At 42.0% G+C, this 22908-nt stretch overlaps 1 protein-coding gene across 1 annotated transcript in view; it reads left to right on the forward strand.

Annotated features, from left to right (window-relative positions):
• Window positions 1-5540: 5540 nt before the first annotated feature.
• sec62 (SEC62 homolog, preprotein translocation factor) overlaps window positions 5541-22908 on the forward strand; it is a 43565-nt gene continuing 26197 nt past the window's right edge. Inside the window, exon 1 of the mRNA XM_059992164.1 lies at window positions 5541-5612. Coding sequence (XP_059848147.1) covers window positions 5577-5612 — 36 coding nt within the window. The 5' untranslated portion in view covers window positions 5541-5576. The remainder of the gene's footprint in view (window positions 5613-22908) is intronic.

Below are 22908 nucleotides of genomic sequence, written 5' to 3' on the forward strand. Positions count from 1 at the left end.
TAACAGTTCTGGTGCTGGAGGAATACAAACACTTGGGTGCTCACCTTGACACAGGACGTCTGGAAAACCACCAAGGCTGTTTACAAGAAGGGGAGGAGCAGATTCTATTGCCTTTTTTTTAGTAATTTATGTTTTATTGAAGTTCATTGTCAAACAAACATTTCCATAAGATGTATTTCAGAAATTGTACATATATATCACATAGTCATATATGCCACAAATCTCCACATAATATTTATCTGAGGTGTACACTCATAGAAAAGAGAGGAAAGAAAGAACAAGCGAAAGGAGAAAACTATGTACAAGTAGGGAGTGATCTTTTTTTTACAACATATCCATTGATTTGTGAGGATAAATTCAAGCCTATGAGGTGTTATGTCGTTAAACCATTTTTCCCGGTATGAATCAATTTGTTCCAACTTATGATTAACAGATGTTGTTATCTTCTCCATTTTGTAAATGTCCCATTGTAATTTCCATCCATGTATTTAAAGTTGGGCTCTCCTATGATAACCATTTCCTAGTAAGTGTCGTTTTTACCAGCCACCAACAGTATATTCATTAAATATTTATCTCTTTTCAACCATTCTTGAGGTATATATCCAAAATATATGGTCTTACTCTCTAAGGGTATTTCACATTTAAAGATGCCTTGTAGGGCATTGTGTATCCCCCTCCAATAATCTTTGATAACGGGGCATTCCCAGAAAATATGATAATGGTTTGCATTTTGATTTCCACAATTTCTCCAGCAAACATGGAGGTACGGTTATTTTCTATGGAAGCTGAGATCCTTCAAAGTGTGCAGCAGAATATCGGAGATCTTTTACCAGTCTGGTGTAGAGAGTGCAGTCTTCTTTGCGGCTTTATGTTGGGGGAGCAGGACCCATCAGAAAGGCTGCATCAGTCCTTGGCCACAACCCGGAGTCTTTTCAGTTAGTGGTGGAGAGGAAGTAACTAAACAAACTGTTATCCATTATGGAAGGTCTGGCACATCCTCTCCAACAGGCAGCGGGGCACCTTTTCAAACAGACTCATCAACTCCGCTGGCACAAGGACGGTTACAGAAAATCTCACCTACCAAATCCAATAAGCAAATACAACAGTTCATCTCTGTGCGACAGGAGAACACACATCGCAGTGCAATAGTCTCTGCTTATTATTTCATACATTATTATTGCATATTGGTACATCATTGTGTATATTATTATTCTGTACCTCGTTATTAGTTAAGTCTGCACACTGCTAGGTGTGTTTTCAAATGTTGCTGCTACAATAAAGGAATTTTCCACTCTGGATCAATAAAGTATTTTTATTATATTAAGTATTATTATTATTTTTATGATTATTATTGTTGTTATTATTATTTTACATTTGTTTATCTTCTTGAATCTGTTTCTGCAACTGTGTTTTGCAGTTTGGAGACTGTTTGGGAGATCCAGAGCCTTTCTGTCTCCAAAAGGATTCCGGGAGGCAGAGGGAGCAAGCGTGAGCCTCACAGTGAGGAGGCTGTGGTAGGTGCAACCTAATGTTTGACTCCATTTCACCAATTAAAGCTTCCATTGTTTGCCAGCTGAAGTGATGAGGGAGATTGAAACACCGAACGAGGAAGGTGAGCACCAAGCCTGCCTTTTGATCACTGGCGGGATCCCTCTGCTGCTGAAGAGGGGAGAGTATGTGGCCTGCTACTGTGCCCAGGGAAGGTTATCCGGAGTGCCTACGAGCGGCATTTTAAAGCATTTTGTGGTTGAGCCCACTAGGGGCCCAGCTAGTCTGGAATATGTGTTATGCAATGAATTGATTAGACAGCTTCAGATAAAAGAACCTTTATGGGCAAGTGATCATATAATGATCAAATTCACCCTGAAATTTCAGAAGGAGAAGCTGAAGTCAGATGTATCAGTATTACAGTGGAGTAAAGGGAATTACAGAGGCATGAGAGAGGAGTTGGCCAAAATTGATTGGAAAAGAACACTGGCAGGGATGATAGAACCATAGAACATTACAGCACGGAAACAGGCCTTTTGGCCCTTCTTGGCTGTGCGGAACCATTTTTCTGCCTCATCCCACTGACCTGTACCTGGACCATATCCCCTCCATACACCTCTCATCCATGTACCTGTCCAAGTTTTTCTTAAATGTTAAAAGTGAACCCACATTTACCACTCCACCTGACAGCTTATTCCACACTCCCACCATTCTCTGTGTGAAGAAGCCCCCCCCCCATGTTCCCTTTAAACTTCTCCCCCTTCACCCTTAACCCATGACCTCCGTTTTTTTTCTCCACTAGCCTCAGTGGAAAAAGTCTGCTTGCATTCACTCTATCTATACCCATCATAATTTTATATATCTCTATCAAATTCACTTCATTCTTCTACACTCCAAAGAATCAAGTCCTAACCTATTCAACTCAGTTTCTCAAGTCCTGGCAACATCCTTGTAAACTGTCTCTGCATTCTTTCAACCTTACTAATATCCTTCCTGTAATTAGGTGACCAAAACTGCACACAATACTCCAAATTCGGTCTCACCAATGTCTTATACAACCACACCATTACATTCCAACTCTTATACTCAATACTTTGATTTATAAAGGCCAAAGTACCAAAAGCTCTCTTTACAACCTATCTACCTGTGACACTACTTTTAGGGAATTTTGTATCTGTATTCCCAGATACCCCTGTTCTACTGCACCCCTCAGTGCCCTACCATTTACCTTGTATATTCTACCTTGGTTTTTCCTTCCGAAGTGCAATACCTCACACTTGTCTGTATTAAACTCCATCTGCCATTTTTCAGCCCATTTTTTCAGCTGGTCCAAATCCCTCTGCAAGCTTTGAAATCCTTCCGCTGATGACAGAGCAGCAATGGTTGGAATTACTGGAAGCAGTTCAGAAGGCAAAGGATATTTGCATCCCAAAGAGAAAGATGTATTCTAAAGGCAAGATGACACAAAGTTGGATAATAAGAGAAGACAAAGCTGACATAAAACCCAAAGCGAGGCCATATAGTAGAGTAAAATTTAGTACGAATCAGAGAATTGGAAAGCTTTTAAAATCCAAGAGAGGGGAACTATAAAAGTCCTTAAGAAGGTAAACATGGAATAGAAAACTAACTAAGCTAGCCAACAATATTAAAGAGATACCAAAAGTTTCTTCGGATACATGAAGTGTAAAAGAGAGGCAAGAGTGAATTTCCAACTGCTGGAAAATAATGCTGGGGAGATAGCAATGGGGGACAATGAAATGGCAATGAGTTGAGTAAATATTTTGCACCTGTCTTCACTGTGAAAGTATGGTGGAGGTTCCAGGTAACAGGGGTCATGAAGAGTGTGAAGACACCATTACTAGAGAGAAGGTTCTTGGGAAACTGAAAGTTCTGAAGGTAGATGAATCACCTGGACTAAATGACGTATACCCTAGACTTCTGAAAGAAGTGGTTGAAGAGCTTGTGGAGGCATTAGTAATGATATTTCAAGAATCATGAGATCTTGGAATAGTTCTACAAGATGAGAAAATTGCAAAATCTGCACTCTTCAAGAAGAGAGAGCAGAAGAAAGGAAAGTCCAGGCCAGTTAGTCTGACCTCAGTGGTTGAGAAGACATTGGGATTGATTGTTAAATGTGGTTTTGGGGTAGCTGGAGGTGCATGGTAAAGTAGATCAAAGTCAGCATGTTTCCCTCAAGGGAAAACTTTACCTGACATATTAGTTGGAATTCTTTGAAGAACTAATAAGCAGGATTGATGTTGTGTACTTGGATTTTTGGAAGGCCTTCAACAGAGTACCACACATGAGGCTGTTTAACAAACTATGAGCCCATGGTATTACAGGAAAGCTTACATCATGGATGAAGCAGTGGCTGATTGGCAGGAAGCAAAGACTGGGAATAAAGGCAGACATTTCTGGTTGGTTGCCAGTGGCTGTTAATTTGCATGTTGAATCTATGGTGAGGAAGGGAAATGCAACGTTAGCATTAATTTTGCTTGTGCATGAGTCACAAAAGGTTGGTTTGCAGATGCAGCAGGTTATCATGAAAGCAAATGGAATGTTGGCCTTCATTGCTAGAGGGATTGAATTTAAGAGCAGGGAGGTTATGCTGCAACTATACAGAATATTGGTGAGGCTGCACCTGGAGTACTGCATGCAGTTCTGGTCTCCTTACTTGAGGCAGGCTTTGGAGATGGTGCATAGGAGATTCACCAGGTTGATTCCAGAGATGAGGGGGTTTGACCATGAGGAGAGTTTGAGTCACCTGTGACTGTACTTGCTGGAATTCAGAAGAATGAGAGGATATATTATAGAGACATATAAAATTATGAAAGGGATAGACAAGATAGAAGCAGGAGAATTGTTCCCACCGATAGGTGACATAAGAACTAGGAAACATGGGCTCAAGATTTGGGAGAGTAGATTTAGGACAGAGATGACAAGCAACTCCTTTTCCCAGAGAGTGGTGTATCTGTGGAATTCTCTGCTCAACGAAGCAGTGCAGGCTACCTCAGTAAATATACTTAAGACAAGGTTGGATATACTTTTGTATAGTAGGGGAAAAGGCAGGTACCAGGGGTGATTGCTAAGTTCAATATTAGAAAACTTAGCACATTTATTTTTCAGCACAGTCCCCTCCTACATTTACTCACTTCGTCCAGCGGTCGTGGAGCATACGGATCCCTTCTTTGTAGAAGTTGGCGTTCTGGACCACCAAAAGTGGTCCACAGCAGGGGTGATTGATAAGTCAGTGGCCTAAGGTAGGAGATGAGTTATTAACCAAGCATTCTGCATAATCACTCAAAGAGTTGAATTGCACACGCATGTAACGAGAGCTGTATAACACATCTCTTTCTACCTTAGGCCACGATCTTATCAATCACCCCGCCTCTGAAAGTGTTTAAAATTAATTATTCATAAGGATAGGTACAGCAAGAAACAGGTCCTATGGTCCTGTATCTGAGCCAGCCATAACCACCTATTTACACCAATCCCACATCAGGGTTTTTTTCTTTATTCTCCTCACATCCCCATGAACCATTGCCCTGTTGCCCTCAGATTTACCCGTTACCTATACACGGGGGCAATTTACTGTCATCAATTAACCCTCCAACCCACACGTGGTTGGGATGGATGTGGGAGGCATCACGCTGCAGGTTAGGTTACGTACAACCTCTTTCTTTCCCTCCTGGGTCACGGGTCCCTGGCAGAGGACAGGGGAGTTTGTTTCATTCGCCAGTTTGTGCTGTTGTTGGTGGGGATATGACAGCACATTTCCATCCCTCTCCCTTCGTGTTCGTGAGAGACAGATGTGGCTGAATCTTCCAAATTCAAGGCTCGAACTCGTGAGAGGAACAACTGCATGCAATTCCCTTTCCCAAACGCTAGGGGGCAATGAGGCTGCATGCCATTCCCCATCAGAGACACAAGGGGGCGATGAAACAGCATGCTGTTCCCCATCCAGTGCCAGAATCGATGAGGCTGCGTGTAATGTCACCTTCCCTGCCTTTAGGTGGCGGCGCAGGCGGCGGAACGCTGAAGTCTCGCGATGTTTGGTCGCCCGTTACACGTCACTTCGGGTCGGAAACATGGCGGAGCGACGCAAGCAGAAGAAACGGAGCCAGGTAGCGGAGTGAGGGTCAGCGGTGGATTTGGGGCAGGAGAGGGGTTGGGCAGGCGGAGCAAGGAAAATTTCCAGGTGGGAGAGAAAACAATGAGGAATAAAGAGTCGGGAAAGTGTAGACTGGAGGACGGGATGGAGAGGGGTGAAAAGTAGCAGGACGGGGGTGGGGTAAGAGGACGTGGAGAAGGCGGAGGGTGTTGAGGTGAGGTGGAAGGTGAAAGGATGGACGAAGAGATAGGGGTTTGAGGAACGGGAGCGCGGAGGAAGTTAAGATAGAGGAACGGGATTGTGGAGGGAGGTAGGGGGACAGGAGCGGGAACGCGGATGGATGTGGGCGATAGTGGACGAGGCAGTAGCGGGAAAGGAAGTCTGGGGTAGTTGGGGAAATGGGCAAGGGGGCAGTATGTGGAGTGATTAGAGCATGGAAGAATGGATAGGTTGAGGGATGAGAGGAGGGTTTGGGGTCTGGCCAGGCACGGCGAGATGGTGGGACAGATGTGGTAAAACAGCAGGGCAATGGCTTGTGAAGACCTGTAGAAGTGGGTTACAGCCTTGTCCATTATTAGCTTTTTATTTAATGCATTGAACAGAATTTTCCTTGTTGAATTTGGGAGTGTAAAATGAGAGAAAAAAAAGTCTTACAGACAGCAATTAGTTTTTTGTCCTCTATTTTTGGTTTGATTAGCACCTGCTTTGAAGCTTAAAACACAAAATCTGAGTGCACTTGGTGACCTTTTCCAGATGAAATGATGCCCATTGGGAAATTGAACTGTGATCTGAGCAGCTGACACTAGATGTGCATTTACTGCCACCACTTAATACAGCACCCATTTCCATTCTTGCCTTCACATACAGGAGTTTAAGGATTCAGCTTAGAACATCATTGAACAGCCAAAGTACAACTAGATAAACATCGAGCTAACTTATTGCTTTTCTCATAGTTTAAGGTGACATTCTTGCTAGCATTGGGGGGGGGGGGGGGTGTAAAACTTCCTGTCAGAGTCTACCTGTGTACTGAAACTCCTGTGCCTAGCATCACTTTATGGACATACAACCAACCTATGTACATAAGCTGTCTAATGTACTTATTTATTGTGTTTATGTTATTATGTTCTTTATCTTGTCTTTATTTTTTGTGATGCATCAGATCTGCAGTAACAACTACTTCATTCTCCTTTACACTTGTGCACTGGAAATGATATCAAACAATCTTGAATCTTAAGGAGACATTGAGAGATCTGACTGGGCAATGTTAGAAGTGTCTGCTGGTATTAGTACTAAAACTAACAGGAAGTGTTTTATGCAGCATATAAACAATGGGAAGTTCTGTAATCACCAACTCCCACCATGTCGTTAGGAGAGACATAATTGGCCACTTACACAGCTCAGAATAGGAGATAATGACAAACAAAGAATGCTGCTGAGAATGTTCAGAGATGCTTATCTACCTGCCCTTGTCCAATGCATCCAACATGTTAGCAGGTTCTGGTTTCTGAGCCTGACAGCCCCGAGGTGTGTGACCAGCAATTGTGCTTTCAAGACGCATTTTTTCCTCAGCTTCCTTGCTGTTCTGAGCCTCCACAGCAGATCTTTGTTGCGTTACTGCTGCATCAGATCTCTCAGGCACTGTATTCAAGTGACATAAGATGACATCCCCAACACTGAGCTTTGTAGTCACTTGGAGTCCATAAGCCCATCGGACATAAGAGCAGAATTAGGCCATTTGGCCGAGTGCTCCATCACTCAGTTATGTTTGACTTTTTAATTTGTTTTCTCAGCCTTAATCTCCTGCCTTCTCTGCATAAACCTTGATACCCTGACCAAGCAAGAACTCATCAACCTCTGCCTTAAAAAATGGGTGCCACAGCAGCACAGCAGTTACAGCTCAGAACGTTCTGGATTTTGGAGTTCAATTCTGGTGGTGTCTATAAGGAGTTTGTATGTTCTCCCTGTGAACCCCATGAGTTTCCTCCGAATACTGTGGTTTCTTCCCTCCCACAGTCTAAAAATAATTGGTCATTGTACAGCAAATTGTCCTGTGCTTAGGCGGGGGTTAAATAGGTGGATTGCTGGGCCATGTGGCTCCTTAGTCCTGCCCCGCCTTGTATCTCTAAATAAAAATAAAGCATACCTAGTGACGTGGCCTAAATAGCCTTCTGGCAATGAATTCCAGATTTCAGATTCTGACGTGTACTTAGTGTGAAGTTTGTCATTTGCGTTAATAACCAATGCACCCAAGGGAGTGCGGGGGACAGCCCACAATTGTCACCACATCTTCTGAGTTACAAGTTCCTTCTCAGTTCAGTTTCAAGGAACCCCAAAGTCCAGTGTTTGTAGATGGGAAAAGCCCGTATTCCTTCTTGAACAACTTCTTCGGCTGTCGATCGATTTCGATGTTGACTGAGGCCTGGGCAAGGTTGTATGGAAAGTTGCCCATGCTGCAAGTCTCCCCTCTCCACGCCACCGATGTTGTCCAAGGGAACAGCACTTGGCACCGGTGTCGTCGCAGAGCAATGTGTGGTTAAGTGCCTTGCTCAAGGACACAACACGCTGCCTCAGCTGAGGCTCGAATTAGATCACTTCAGATCACTAGACTAACGCCTCAACCACTTGGCCATGCAAAACATCCTTATTAACAGCAAAGTATTACAGAAACCAGAATTACCTGTTCAACTTCTCGTGTATGTTGTGCCATTGCGATCACGTTGACTCTTCATCTCAAAGTTCAAATTAAATTTATTATCAAAGTATGTATATGGCACCATATACTACCCTGAGATTCACCTTCCATTCACAGAACAGAGAAATCAATAGAATCAATGAAAAACTACACCCAAAGACCAAAAAGCAACCACTGTGCAAATACAAAAATAAATTATTATAATAAATAATACTTAAAACATGAGTTGTAGAGTCCTTGAAAGCGAGTCCATTGGTTGTGTTCAATGATTGTGAGTGAAGTTAGCCATGCTGGTTCAGGAGCCTTATGGTTGAAAGGTAATAACCTGCTGGTGTAGGACCTTCGTTTCTCCTGATAAGAGCAGGGAGAACATGGATTGTGGGGGAATTTGATGAATGCTACTTCTTGTGGCAGCACTCTTTGTAGATGTGATCAGTGGTGGGGATGGCTTTGCCCATGATGAACTGAGCTGTATCCATGTATGAACTGATGCTGCCTGGCCTGCTGAGTTTCTCCAGCATTTTGTGTGTATTGCTCGGATTTCCAGCGCCTGCAAGTTGTCTCTTGTCTGGGCTGTATCCATTACTTTTTGCATTAGTTTCCTGCACTGACGCTGTGTCCTGTGATTGCCTTAGAATGAAATCATGGATAGATGCTGTTCTCAGCGACTGAGTCTCCTCAGTAGGGAATTCCAGAGACAGGCTGTCCACTGACTGAAGAACTTTTAAAAATTTCATCCTGAATACCCAACCTTTATTTTTAGACAGTGAGGCTGGGTTTTAGATCTCCCAGTCAGGAAACATTGTTGTTGTACATACCCAAGCCCTTTAAAATGAGTGTTTCAGTGAGGTCACACCTCAGTCTTCCAAACACAAGGGTAAAGGTACATTGTTTTTCATCTTCCTGAACTCCCCATCCCAAGAATAAATGTGGTGGACCTCAGTTGCACACCTACTTTCATAAGAACATTCATGCTTGGGTAAACAGATCAGATTACTTGGAGTATTGTGTTCATTTCTGGTTGCCTTGTATATGGAGGATATGGTAGCTTTAGAGAGGTTGCAGAGGAGATTTACCAGGAAGCTGCCTGGACAAGAGGACATGCCTTTTGAGAATAGGTTGTGCAAACTAGGGTTTTTCTCTTTGGAGCAGAGAAGTACAGAGATGAATAGGATAAGGTGCATAGATCAAAAGGCCAAAAAGAGGCCTTTTCCCAAGATGGAATTGGCTGAATTAAGGGAGGCATAATTTAAGTTGATTGGAAGAAGGTATAGGGGAGATGTCAGCAGTAAGATTTTTACCCAGCAAGTAATGAGTCTGTGGAGCAACAGTGATAGAGATAACACAGATTTCTACCCTTAGCTGTAGAGATACCTCTGGACAGAGGATTGTTTACTTTCATTATTTTTTCAGGCAAGCAGTGTTTACAAACTTGTATTTGTCAGGCAACACTCCTTTATGAAACACGACAGGCAACGAATGGTTTATCCTGATGGTATTGGGCAAGGAGTTTGTGCTTACTTTGGCTCTCAGCTGAGAGGGTTTTGTACAAGTTCTGGTCTGTGTGTGGTCTCAGTCCAAGTGGCTGTGCCTGTGAATATTGCGTTCAGTTCTGGTCACTTCATCTCAAAGAAGGTTGTAGAAAAATGTGAAGTGGTACACTTTTTGAAGTACATGGTTAATGACAAGATTCTTAACAGTGTGGAGGAACAGGGGGATCTTGGGGTCCACGTCCATAGGTTCCTCAAAGTTGCCACCTAAGTTGATAGGGTGATTAAGGAGGCACGTAGTGTTGTCCTCCATTAGCCAGGGGATTGAGTTTGAGATTCGTGAGATAATGCTGCAGCTCTATAAAATTCTGGTTGGATTACACATGGAACACTGTGTTTGGTTCTGGTCACCTCATTATTGGAAGAATGTGGAACCTTTATAGAGGGTGTAGAAGAAATCTATCAGGATGCTGCCTGGATTTGAAACGAAGAAGGATGGGTCACCAATAAAAGACAATAAGAGGCAGAGGTCGAGTGGAGAGCCAGAGACTTTCTCCTAGGGTGGAAATGGCTAATACAAGAGGCATAATTTTAAGTTGATTGAAGGAAATTATAGGGAAGGGGGAATCAGAGTTGTTTTTTTTTACACAGAGTGGTGGGTGCTCGGAACACTCTGCTGGGGTGGTGTAGAGGCAGATACATTAGGGACATTTAAGAAACATTTAGATAGGCACATGGATGAAAGAAAAATAGAGACCTAGGCGGGAGTTAATGGTTAGATTGACCTTGGAGTAGATTAAAAGGTTGGCGCAACATCGTGGGCTGAAGCGCTTGTACTGGACTGTGCTGTACTGTTCTATACTTCACAACACTTGAGCATGTGACAAGAAACTTGTCAAATCAGCAGCCTCTTAATTCTGAGTTGCCAAAGGGAGAGTAGAGAGGGGTTTTTGTTTCCCCACCCCCTTTCCATGGTAGTATGAATGGCATTAGGACAGTAATTGGATCAATTTGTCCTTTATTATTGACAAAAAATAGCATGCTAATTTTCCATTTATCATAAATGCCAGTGCTGTAGCTGCACTAGAATACCTTGGCTAGATTTTGTATCTGCTTGTGCCTTTGCTGAGGTTTGACAGCTTGAATGTCATAGTTTGTACTGATTAATGTACCAGTTCCAGCATTTTGTTTTTTCTTGGTGGATCAAGCTGTGGTTAAAGTCGTGGAGTCTGTTGAGAGCTGTAGCTCTATGATTGACAAGAGTTGCTCAGTTGTCACAGCATTAATATTGTGCCTGGTTCCATAATGTTTCACCATGCAGTGTATTAGGGTGGTTAAGAAGGTGTATGGTGTGTTGGCCTTCAATAGTCAGGGTGGACATGGTGGAGGATTACAAATATCTGAGGATACGAATTGACAATAAACTGGATTGGTCAAAGAACACTGAGGCTGTCTACAAGAAGGGTCAGAGCCGTCTCTATTTCCTGAGGAGACTGAGGTCCTTCAACATCTGCCAGACGATGCTGAGGATGTTCTACAAGTCTGTGGTGGCCAGTGCTATCATGTTTGCTGTTGTGTGCTGGGGCAGCAGGCTGAGGGTAGCAGACACCAACAGAATCAACAAACTCATTCGTCAGGCCAGTGATGTTGTGGGGGTGGAACTGGACTCTCTGACAGTGGTGTCTGAAAAGAAAATGCTGTCCAAGTTGCTTGCCATCTTGGACAATGTCTCCCATCCACTCCATAATGTACTGGTTAGGCACAGGAGTACGTTCAGCCAGAGACTCATTCCACTGAGATGCAACACTGATTGTCATAGGAAGTCATTCCTGCCTGTGGCCATCTAACTTTACAACTCCTCCCTTGGAGTGTCAGACACCCTGAGCCAATAGACTGGTCCTGGACTTATTTCCACTTGGCATTAATTACTCATTATTTAATTATTTATGGTTTTATATTGCTATATTTCTACACTACTCTTGGTGCGACTGTAATGAACGCAAATTTCCCTCGGGATCAATAAAGTATGTCTGTCTGTCTGATTGAGTTGAAGAGCTACGAGGTGATATTGCAACTCTATAAAGCCCTGGCTAGGCCAAGCTTGGAGTATGATAAGCAGTTCTAGTCGTCTCATTATAGGAAGGATGCGGAAGCTGTAGAGAGGGTGCAGAGGAGAGTTACCAGGATTAGAGAGCATGTCTTATGAGGAAAGTTTGAGTGAACTTGGGCTTTCCTCTTTGGAGCGAATTAGGATGATGAGTGGCGTGTTAGAGATGTACAAAATAAGAAGCATAGATAGACCAGACAGACAGAGATTTTTTCCCAGGGCAGGAACGGCTAATGCAAGAGGACGTGATATTAAGGTGATTTAAGGAAAGTGTAAGGGGAATGTCAGAGGTAGTTTCTTTATACAGAGAGTGATGAGTACGTAGAATGCACTGCTGGGGCGATGGTAGATGTTGATTCATTAGGGACATTTAGTTAGGCACAGGGTTGATAGGAGAATGGAGGGCTGTGTAGGAGGGAAGTGTTAGATTGATCTTCGAGGAGGTTAAAAGGTCAGCACATAATTGTGGCCAGAGCGACTGTACTATAACATTCCATGTTCCACGAGTGTTAAATATAATCTGTGGACTTGTACTAAGGAAATACTGGCTCTGAAACTTATGTCATAATATTAACTGATGCCTAACCTGCAGTTTTGTATCTTCTAAAGTTCCCTAATTTCTTTTTTTATGGTGTGCAGTGAATTTGGAATCTGTAGCCTCATTCTCATTCTGATAGTAAGTCAGTGAAGTTAAACTGGCATTTGATTCAAGTAGCCCTTGGGAATTAAAGTTCAACAAGATAAGTAAAAATTAAGTAATTTAGTATATATTCTCTCTGTGAGTCCCTTGTCTACTCATGCCTCCCCACTGATCTTCGTCCTGGCACTAAACCATGCAAGCAAGACAAGTGCTACTCCTGCCCCTACACCACCTCTCTCATTGTTGTTCAGGGCCTCAAACAGACCTTCCAAGTGAGATGGCACTTCACCTGCGAGTCTGTTGGGGTCATCTACTAAATCTAGTGTTCCTGATGTGGCCTCACCTATATTAGTGAAGCCTGATTTACATTGGGCGGGGGGGGGCTGCTTCATCAAACATCTTCACACTGTCCACCACAAAAGGTAGAATTTCCCCGTGGCCACCCATTTCAATTTGATTTCCTAATCTCATTCCCATTCTGACATGCTGGTCCATGACTCCTCTGCTGCCATGTTGAGGCCACACTCGACATTATTATGAGCTGTGCTATTATTCTATCTAGTCCAAGACCATAGCCTCCAAGTACTTCTCCAGACTTCTCTTGGTTGTTGGAATCGAACTTGCATCCGCTGGCAGTTCGTTCCACATTCTCACCACCCTCTGAGTGAAGAGGTTCACCTTTATGTTCCCCTTAAACATTTCACTTTTCATCCTTAACCCATAACCTCTGGTTCTGGTCTCACCCAACCTCAGTGAAAAAGCATGCTTGCATTTACCTTGTCTATACCCCTCATAATTTTATATACCTCTATCAAATTGCCCATCATTCTCTTACATTCTAGGGAATAAAGTCCTAACCTATTCAAGCTTTATCTATAACTTGGGCCCTCACAAGCTGGCAACGTAAATTTTCTCTGTACTCTTTCAGTCATATTGTAATCTTCCCTGTAGGTTGGTGAGCAGAGTTGCTCAAAATATTCCAAATTTGGCCTCCCTGTGTCTTAAACAACTTAAACATAATTTCCCAACTTCTGTACTCAATATTCTTGATTTATGAAGTCCAAGAAGACCATGTTTTATGGATATAGTTAGAAAGGGATGAGCTGCAGGCAGATTTTAAGGAGTTAAAGAGAGAAGAAACAGAACATTCACAGATAAATGAGTGGCTAAAAAAGTGGTTCAAGAGATGTGATCCAATTTACAGTTGATGCTTGTGGTACAGGAGATATGAACCAAATGTGTAGTTCAAGTTTAATTGTCATTCAATGGAAAACCCATGAATATAGGCAATTGAAACAGCATGTACAAGTGATACACAAACCAAATGTATGATTACCAAATTACTGAAAAAGGAAACTTGGTGAATATGATCGCAAACACAAGATTATGCAGATGCTGCAATGGAGAGTGACACATGCAAAATGCTGGAGGAACTCAGCAAGTCAGACAGTATCTGTTGGAGGCATGAATATCAATTTCTCCTCCCAGTTAAAAAAAAAATTCTTCCCCCTCCCCTGGGTAGTGAACCAGAGGTGGTGGTAGAAGCAGATGCATTTGAGAGATTGAAGAGACTGAAAGTAAATTAGAGAGGGAAGGGTTAGATAGATCTTGGAGTAGGTTAAAAGGTCGTGAGCCGAGGGGCCTGTACTGTTCTATGAAACAGCATTAGAATGAGTTCCAAGGATGGTGAGACCCGCACATTTTGCTTCTCTGTGGAGCCCTGACAAGTCCGAGCGGGAAGGTCAATTTAATATGTGGGAAGTTTAAGCAAATTTGCCCTAGTGTTAGCACAGTGTGGTGGCACTGAAAAAAGGTAAAAGTGCTGTTTTTTGTAGTGGCTGGGGTGACTGGGTAATAAATCAGCCATGATGGAACAGTGGAGCAGACATGTGATGAATGGCCTAATTCTGCTGCTGTGTCTTATGGTCGACAGAATGAGTAGGTTTTTGCTGTAATGTGGCTGAGCTCAGAAGGATAAGGAAAATATTTAAAATTTTATTAACAAGGAAGATAACTACTGATTAGTCCCAGTGTATGTCAGTACAGAATGTTTGCAGGTGTTATTTATTTCATTTAGCGAGACAGCACAATAACAGGACCACTGAGCCTGCGCCGCCCACTTCCATCCCAATGATCAATTAATTCATTTACCCACACATGATTTGAATGTGGAAGGAAACCAGAGCATAAGGAGGGAACCCACATGGTCACTTGGAGAACATACAAACTCCTTGCAGATACAGTGGGAATTGAACCCAGGTTACTGGCGCTGTAGTAGCGTTACTCTACCATGCCATATTTCTTTAATCGCAGATGTGTTTTATAGTCACAGTAACAGGCTTTCTGCCTACCATGTCCATGCTGATCTTTTGTCCATCTACACTAATCCCAACTGTCCACTTTAGCTCCATATCATTCTAATCTTTGCCTATTTAAGTACAGCTTAAGTGCTTCTTTAACACAGTGATCACCTCCTCTGGCAATGAGTTCCAAATATTAACCACTCTCTGATTTAAAAAAAATTTCCATCAAAACACCTTATCCTCACCTTAAACCTGTGCTCACTTGTTTTTGCCTGCCATAGAAAAAGATTCTTCTTGTCTATTCTATTTGTGCTTCTGACAATTTCATACATCCTTTATGCTTCTTACAATATTTATACATTAGACACCCTTCAGTCTCCTTCGCTCTAAAGAAACAAGCCCAGACTATCCCCGTAACTAAAGCCTTTGCTATTACTCAATGTATGGCTCCTTCTTCCCTCTGACAAGCAGAACATTTAAAAGTTTACCCAGAAGGTCGCCACACCAAAAATACAGCACTCCTTTAACGCTAGTTTAAGTTCTAGCACCTAATCTGTAATTATATGGTTTTGACGCTAAATTTTACTTTGGTCACATTTGACCTGACATATGCATTGTAATTTCCAAATTTCCAAATGCGTAATAACAATTCCCATGTTTAATACACTCATTGCCGGCTGATTGGAATCAACTATGCTGGTTAATGTAAGAGTGGATGCGTCATTCACCCTGGGTACAAGCTGAAACAGATGGAGCTCCCTCAAAGCAAACAGATATGATTTCTCTGTTCCTTGAGTAGCTCCAAGCAATGCTAAGAACATCCTGGCACATGTAATGAGCAAACTCTCAGAAGGGAGCATGATTTTCATAATTCAACATCACTGTGCATTTACTTATCACCCAAAGCATCACAAGATACTTATGTAAAATCAAACAAAATTTGGCACAAGCCTCTTGACATTTAGGACAGCTGATTGAAAAATCCTATTGCTCAAAACTCGGGCTTAAAGAGAGCAATGAAGGATTTAAAATCAAGGATAATAAAGGTAATAACTGTGTTGTTGCCTTCCTAAGCGAATGGTAAACATGAGATTCTGCATCTGCTAGACAGCCAGATCAACACACAAAATGCTAGAGGAACTCAGCAGGTCAGGCAGCATCTTTGGAGAAGAATAGACAGTCAATGTTTCGGGTCGAGCTGCTTCAGCAGGACTGGAAAGGAAGGAGAAGCCAGAATAAGCTGAGGGAGGGAGAGGAGTACATGCTAGTAAGTGATAGGTGAGACCAAGTGAGGTTTCCACTTTCTTATTCTGGCTTCTGCACCCTTCCTCTCCAGTTCTGATGAAGGGTCTCAGCCTGAAGCATCAACTGTTTATTCCTCTACACAAAAGCTACCTGACCTGCTTGAGTTCCTCCAGCATTTTGTGTGTTGCTCAGTTAATTGTATCTTAACCTTGGAAAGAACGGGTGAAAGGCAAATAGCAGATTACTCAATCTACGCATGCTATTCAGCTTTTCAAAGGAGGAGTGTTGTCGCAGGAAAGCAACATGCATTATCAGAGATACCCATCACCCAGGTCATGCTCACCTCTTACTGCTGCCATCAGGAAAAGGTGCAGAAACCTTGGGACCCACACCATCAGGATCAGGAGCAGTTATTACCCTTCAGCCATCAGGCTCTTGAGCCAAAGGGGATAACTCCACTTGCCTCAACAGTGAACTGTTCCCACAACTTATGTACTGAATTACAAAGACTCTACAACTCATGTTTTTGATATTTATTCCTTATTATTTTGTGTTTTTTATTTATTTTTGTATTTGCACATTTTGGTGTATTTTGCACATTGGCTGTACGTTGTGTGCTGTTCTTCATTGATTCTGTAGTGTTTCTTTGTATTTACTGTTGAATGCCCTTGGTACTTCGATAATAAATTTACTCTGAACTTTGGGGGGGGGGAAGAAGTTTTCGACAGTTCTCATGGGACTTGCCCAATTCTAATAAATATTGTGATTTTTGGCAGAAGCAGTTTGAACAGAGATGCAAGGAAGAGAGGTCTGGACCATTAATCCAGTATTACTTTTGTGGGCAAACCTCTGTGTTCTTCATTATTGATTTAAGACTGAACTGCAGCCAGGTGGCAGCTCATCAGTGCCATTTGAAATAATGTGTTGAAGTGGACTGTATGTAGTTTTGCGAACCTAGCTTTTTGTCTGTCATGGTCAAAATGTAAGAAACAGAAGCACATCTTTTATCCCTCCGCAAGCCTTCTCCACCATTCCGTCGAATCATGGCTGATCTATTCTCAGTGGCCACTCTATTATCTGAATCAGGTTTAATATCACTGGCATTGTTGTGAAATTTGTTTTGCAGCAGTGCATTGTAATACATAATAAAAGCTATAATAGAAACATTGAAAACCTACAGCACAATACAGGCCCTTCGGCCCAGAAAGTTGTACCAAACATGTCCCTACCTTAGAAATTACTAGGCTTACCCTTAGCCCTCTATTTTTCTATGCTTCATGTACCTATGTAAAAATCTCTTAAAAGACCCTATCATATCCACCTCCACCACCATTGCCAGCAGCCCATTCCATGCACCACCACTCTCTGAGTAAAAAATTGCCCTTGACATCTCCTCTGTACCTATTCCCAAGCACCTTAAACTTGTGCCCTTTTGTGGCAGCCATCTCAGCTCTGGGAAAAAGCCTCTAACTATCCACCCGATCAATGCCTCTCATCATCTTATACACCTCTATCAGGTCACTTCTCGTCCTCCGTCGCTCCAAGGAGAGAAGGCCGAGTTCACTCAACCTGTTTTCATAAGGCATGCTCCCCAATCCAGGCAACATCCTTGTAAATCTCCTCTGCACCCTTTCTATGGTTTCCACGTCCTTCCTGTAGTAAGGCGACCAGAACTGAGCACAGTACTCCAAGTGGGTCTGTCCAGAGTCCTATATAGCTGCAACATTACCTCTTGGCTCCTAAGTTCAATTCCATGATTGATGAAGGCCAACACACTTAACCACAGTCAACCTGCACAGCTGCTTTGAGCGTCCTATGAATTTGGACCCCAAGATCCCTCTGATCCTCCACACTGCGAACAGTCTGACCGTTAATACTATATTCTGCCATCATATTTGACCTACCAAAATGAACAACTTCAGACTTATCTGGGTTGAACTCCATTTGCCACTTCTCAGCCCAGATTTGCATCCTATCAATGTCCTGCTGTCACACCTGATGGCCCTCCACTCTATCCACAACACTTCCAACCTTAGTGTCTTCAAACACAATAAGAAGTACGTATTGTAAAAAAATAAGTAGTGCAAAAAGACAGAAAAAAATACTGAGGTAATGTTCATGGATTCATTGTCCATTCAGAAATTTGATGGCAGAGGGGGAAGAGGTTGCTCCTGAAATGCTGAGTGTGCATCTTCCGGTTCCTGTATCTGCTCCTTGAATGTAGTAATGAGAAGAGGAGTGGGGTCTTTAATGATGGATGCCACCTTTTAGAGATGTCCTTGATGCTGGAGGAGCCAGTGGACCCTCCATATCAGACGGTGATGCAACCAGTTAACATGCTCTCCACAGTAAATCTGTAGAAATTTGCAGGTGTCTTTGGTGACATACTGTACCAATTCTCCTCAAACTCTTAATTAAATATAGCTATTGTTGTGCCTTCTATGTAATTGCATCAATATTTTGGACGCAGGAAGAGATCCTCAGGGATGTTGAACTTGAAACTAACTCTTTCCACATGATCCCCTCATGAAGACTGGTGTGGGTTCCCTCAACTTGCCTTCCTGAAGTCCACAATCAGTTCCTTGGTTTTACTGACATTCAGTGCAAGGCTGCTGTTGCAACATTTCTCCACCAGTTGATCTACCTCCTGTATGCCTCATCCCTATATGAAATTCTGCCAACAAAAGTTGGGTCATCGAAAAAGTTATAGATGATGTTGGAGCTGTGCTAGCCACACATTTGTGGGTGCAGAGAGAGTAGAGCAATGGTCTAAGCATGCATCTCTGAGGGGTGCTAATGTTGATTGTCATTGTGGGGGAGATGTTATTTACATTCCACACAGATTGTAGACTCCCATTGAGGAAGTCGAGGATCCAGTTGCAGAGGGAGACACTTTTACACCTGCTTGTGAATGCAGATATTTAATCAGATCAGGCAGCAGCAACTCAGTGCGCAAAAGCATGCAGACATGGTCAAGAGATTCCATTATTATTCAGACTGAGCATCAGAATGGGGAAGAAATGTGACTTTGCCCATGGAAAAGTCTGGTTGGTGCCAGATAGGGTGGTTTGAGTGTATCATAAACTGCTGATCTCCTAGGATTTTCACATACAACAGTCTTTCAGGTTTACAATGAATGGTGCAAAAAGCATAAAACATCAGTCAGCAACAATTCTGTGGGCTAAAATGCCTTGTTAATGAGAAAGGTCAGAGGAAAATCGCCAAGCTGACAGGAAGGCAACTGTAACTCAAATAACCATGCATTATAACAGTGATATGCAGAAAAGCATTTCTGAATGTACTACAAGCAGGATACCAGGAACAGACACTCAGTGACCACTTGATTAGGTACAGGAGCTACCTAATAAAGTGACCACTGGGTTGCATGTTGAACTTCGATGTTAAAATGATGGATTTGATGGTGGCAGAAGGAAGATATTTCCACATAAGGTGTTCAGAACTTGGTGTTAAATGGTGTACTTGATGGAATTTAGAAGAAAGGAGGGAATTCATTGAAATCTATCAAATATGAGAAGGCCTGCATAGAGTAGATATGGAGAGGATGTTTCCTAATAGTTGGGGAGTCTAGAACCAGAGGGCACAGGCTCAGAATAGGGGACATCGATTTAGAGCAGAGGTGTGGGGAAATCTCTTTAGCAAGAGGGTGGTGTATCCGGAATTTATTGCCATGGTCTTCTATAACTAAGTCATTGAGTATATTTAAAGCGGAGGTTGATAGGTCCCTGATTAGTCAGTGTGTCCAAAGTTATGGGGAAAAGGCAAGAGAATGGAGTTAAAAGGTATAATAAATCAGCAATGATGGAATGGTTGAGCAGATTCAATGAACTGAATGGCAAAATTCAGCTCCTATGACTTGTTTTATGATCTAGCATTAACCCACTTAGAAATTTAAGCTTTACCCAGAGTGAAGACAATGTGATGAGTGAAGACACTGAAATTTGCAGTGATGAGTGGATGACATGAATAACAGAGATGCTTTTACAGGTGCTTCAGGGAGAAAGGGAATAAAAGATCTAGGTATCAGGAGGAGAAATATGCAGTTACGTATACCAGTTGGGCAAAATAATTTTCAGTTCTTCATCTCAATTGACCTGCTGAAGCTTCTAGCCATTGGACGCAGTTGCCTAGCTACAGCTGACATTTTCAGCTTTATTAAAGAGTCATTGACCCGAAACAGCCGGAATTCCTTTGCTCTGTCCAATGATACTGTTAGGTCTTCTGAGTATTTCCAGCATTGGCTTATTTACATCTGCTTTGAACCGTTTACTGTAAATCTTTAAATCATTTGTAAATAAGGGCTCCAAATTTTCAAAAATGTTTCATATTTATCTCTTAAATTATAAGTAATTTTTTCTAATGGAATACAACCATAGATTTCTTTCTTCCAAGAATCTATACTTAAATGTGAATCCGATTTCCAAGTAACTGCAATAGCTTTTTTGGCTACTGCCAGTGCAATTTTTATAAATTCTTTCTGATACTTATTTAGTTTGAGTTTCGGTTTTATCCCTTCAATATCACCTAGTAAAAATAATATTGGATTATGAGGAAATTGTGTTCCTGTAATTTGTTCCAGTAAAAGTCTTAAATTTGTCCAAAAAGGTTGAATTTTAGAGCAAGACCATGTCGAATGTAAAAAAGTACCAGTTTCCTGGTTACATCGGAAACACTGATAAAAAATTACTTATAATTTAAGAGATAAATATGAAACATTTTTGAAAATTTGGAGCCCTTATTTACAAAAGATAGGATTAAATATATAGATGCTTTTAAGATGAAACAATTGGTTATTAGGGGAAAGAAATAAATATACATATTAAAATTATTACGAACTCCATGGAGCATGTGGAGATCTTCCAACCACCAGGCATTCTTTCTTTCTTTCTTTCTTTCTTTCTTTCTTTTTTTTCTAAGGGGCAGTTAGGGGGGAGGGGTTAAGGGGAGGGGGTATGGGTTATATACATTGTTTTTTTCATACTTTGTAATCATTTAAAAATGCAATAAAAAATTATTTAAAAAAAAAAAAAAAAAAAATCTTTAAATCAGTCCAGCTGTCCACATCAGTCAAAACAGACCTGATAAGGGTCTCAGCTCAAAATGTTGGCGCTTTATTCCTCTCCATAGATGTTGTCTGACCTGCTGAGTTCCTCTAGAATTTTAGAAATTATATCATAAAAGCATAAAACGTAGGCGCAGAATTATGCCATTCAGCCCATTAGATCTACTCCACCATTTCACCATGGCTGGTTTATTATACCTCTCAGACCCATTCTCCTGCCTTCTCCCTGTAACCTTTGACACTCTGACTAATCAAGAACCTATCAACCTCTGCTTTAAATATGCCAATGACTTGGCCACAGACATCCATGGCAATAAGTTGGATATCCCGCTATTCTGAAGCTGTGCCCTCCAGTCCTAGACACCCCACTATAAGAATACATTCTCTCCACATCCACTGTATCTAAGCCTTTCAATATTTGACAGGTTTCAATGACATAGACCATAAGACCCTAAGATATAGGAACAGAATTAGGCCATTTGGCCCATTGAGTCTGCTCTGCCATTTCATCATAGCTGATCCAATTTTCCTCAAAGCCCCAATCTCCTGCCTTCTCCTCATATCCCTTCATGCCCTGATCAATCAAGAATCTATCGGCCTTTGCTTTAAATGTACGTAAAGATAGCCTCTATAGTTAACTGTAGCAAAGAATTCCACAGATTTACCATTCTCTAGCTAAACAAATACCTCCGTATCTCCATTCTAAAAGGACGACCCTCTATTCTGAGGCTGTGTCCTTAGGTCTTAGACTCTCCCACCATGGAAAACACCCTCTCCACATCCAGTCTGTCAAGGCCTTTCACCATTCGATAGGATTCAATTAGGTCACCCCTCTTTCTTTTGAATTCTAGTGAATACAGGCCCAGAGCCATCAGACACTCTTCATATGACAAGCCATTCAATCCTGGAATCATTTTCATGAGCCTCCTTTGAACCCTCTCCTGTTTCAGCACATCCTTTCTAAGATAAAGAGCTCAAAACTGCTCACAATACTCCAAGTAAGACCTCACCAGTGCTTTATATAAAGTCTCAACATTACATCCTTGCTTATATATTCTAGACTTCTTGAAATGAATGCTAACATTGCTTTTGCTTTCCTCACCACAGACTCAACACGCAAATTAATTTCAGGGAATCCTGCACAATGACTGCCAAGTCCCTTTGTGCCTCAGTTTTCTTTTAGAATAGTCAACCCTTTCATTTCTTCTACCAAAGTGCATGACCCAACGCTTCCTGACATTGTATTTCATTTGTCATTTCTTTGCTCATTCCCCTAATCTAAGTTCATCTGTTGCCTCTCTACGTCTTCAAAGTGCCGCTCCATTTATGTTCATATTGTCTGCAAACTTTGCAACAAAGCTTTCAATTACATCATCCAAATCGTTGACATATAACGTAAAAAGAATTGGTCCCAACACAGACTCCTATAGAACACCACTAGACACTGGCAGCCAACTAGAAAAGGCTCTCTTTATTCCCACGCTTTGCCTCCTGCCAAATAGCCGCTGCTTTATGCATGCTAGGATCTTTCCTGTTATACCATGGGCTCATAGCTTGTTAAGCAGCTTCGTGTGTGGCAACTTGTCAAAGGCCTTCTGAAAATCCAAGTACACAGTATCAACTGATTTTCATTTGCCTGCCCTGCTTGTTATTTCTTCAAAGAATTCCCAACAGATTGTCAGGCAAGATTTTTCCTTGAAGCCATGCTGACTACAACCGCCTTTTTTATCAAGTGTCTCCAAGTACCCTGAG

Source organism: Hypanus sabinus, chromosome 2, assembly GCF_030144855.1.
Source record: "Hypanus sabinus isolate sHypSab1 chromosome 2, sHypSab1.hap1, whole genome shotgun sequence".
NCBI classification, from domain to species: Eukaryota; Metazoa; Chordata; class Chondrichthyes; order Myliobatiformes; family Dasyatidae; genus Hypanus; species Hypanus sabinus.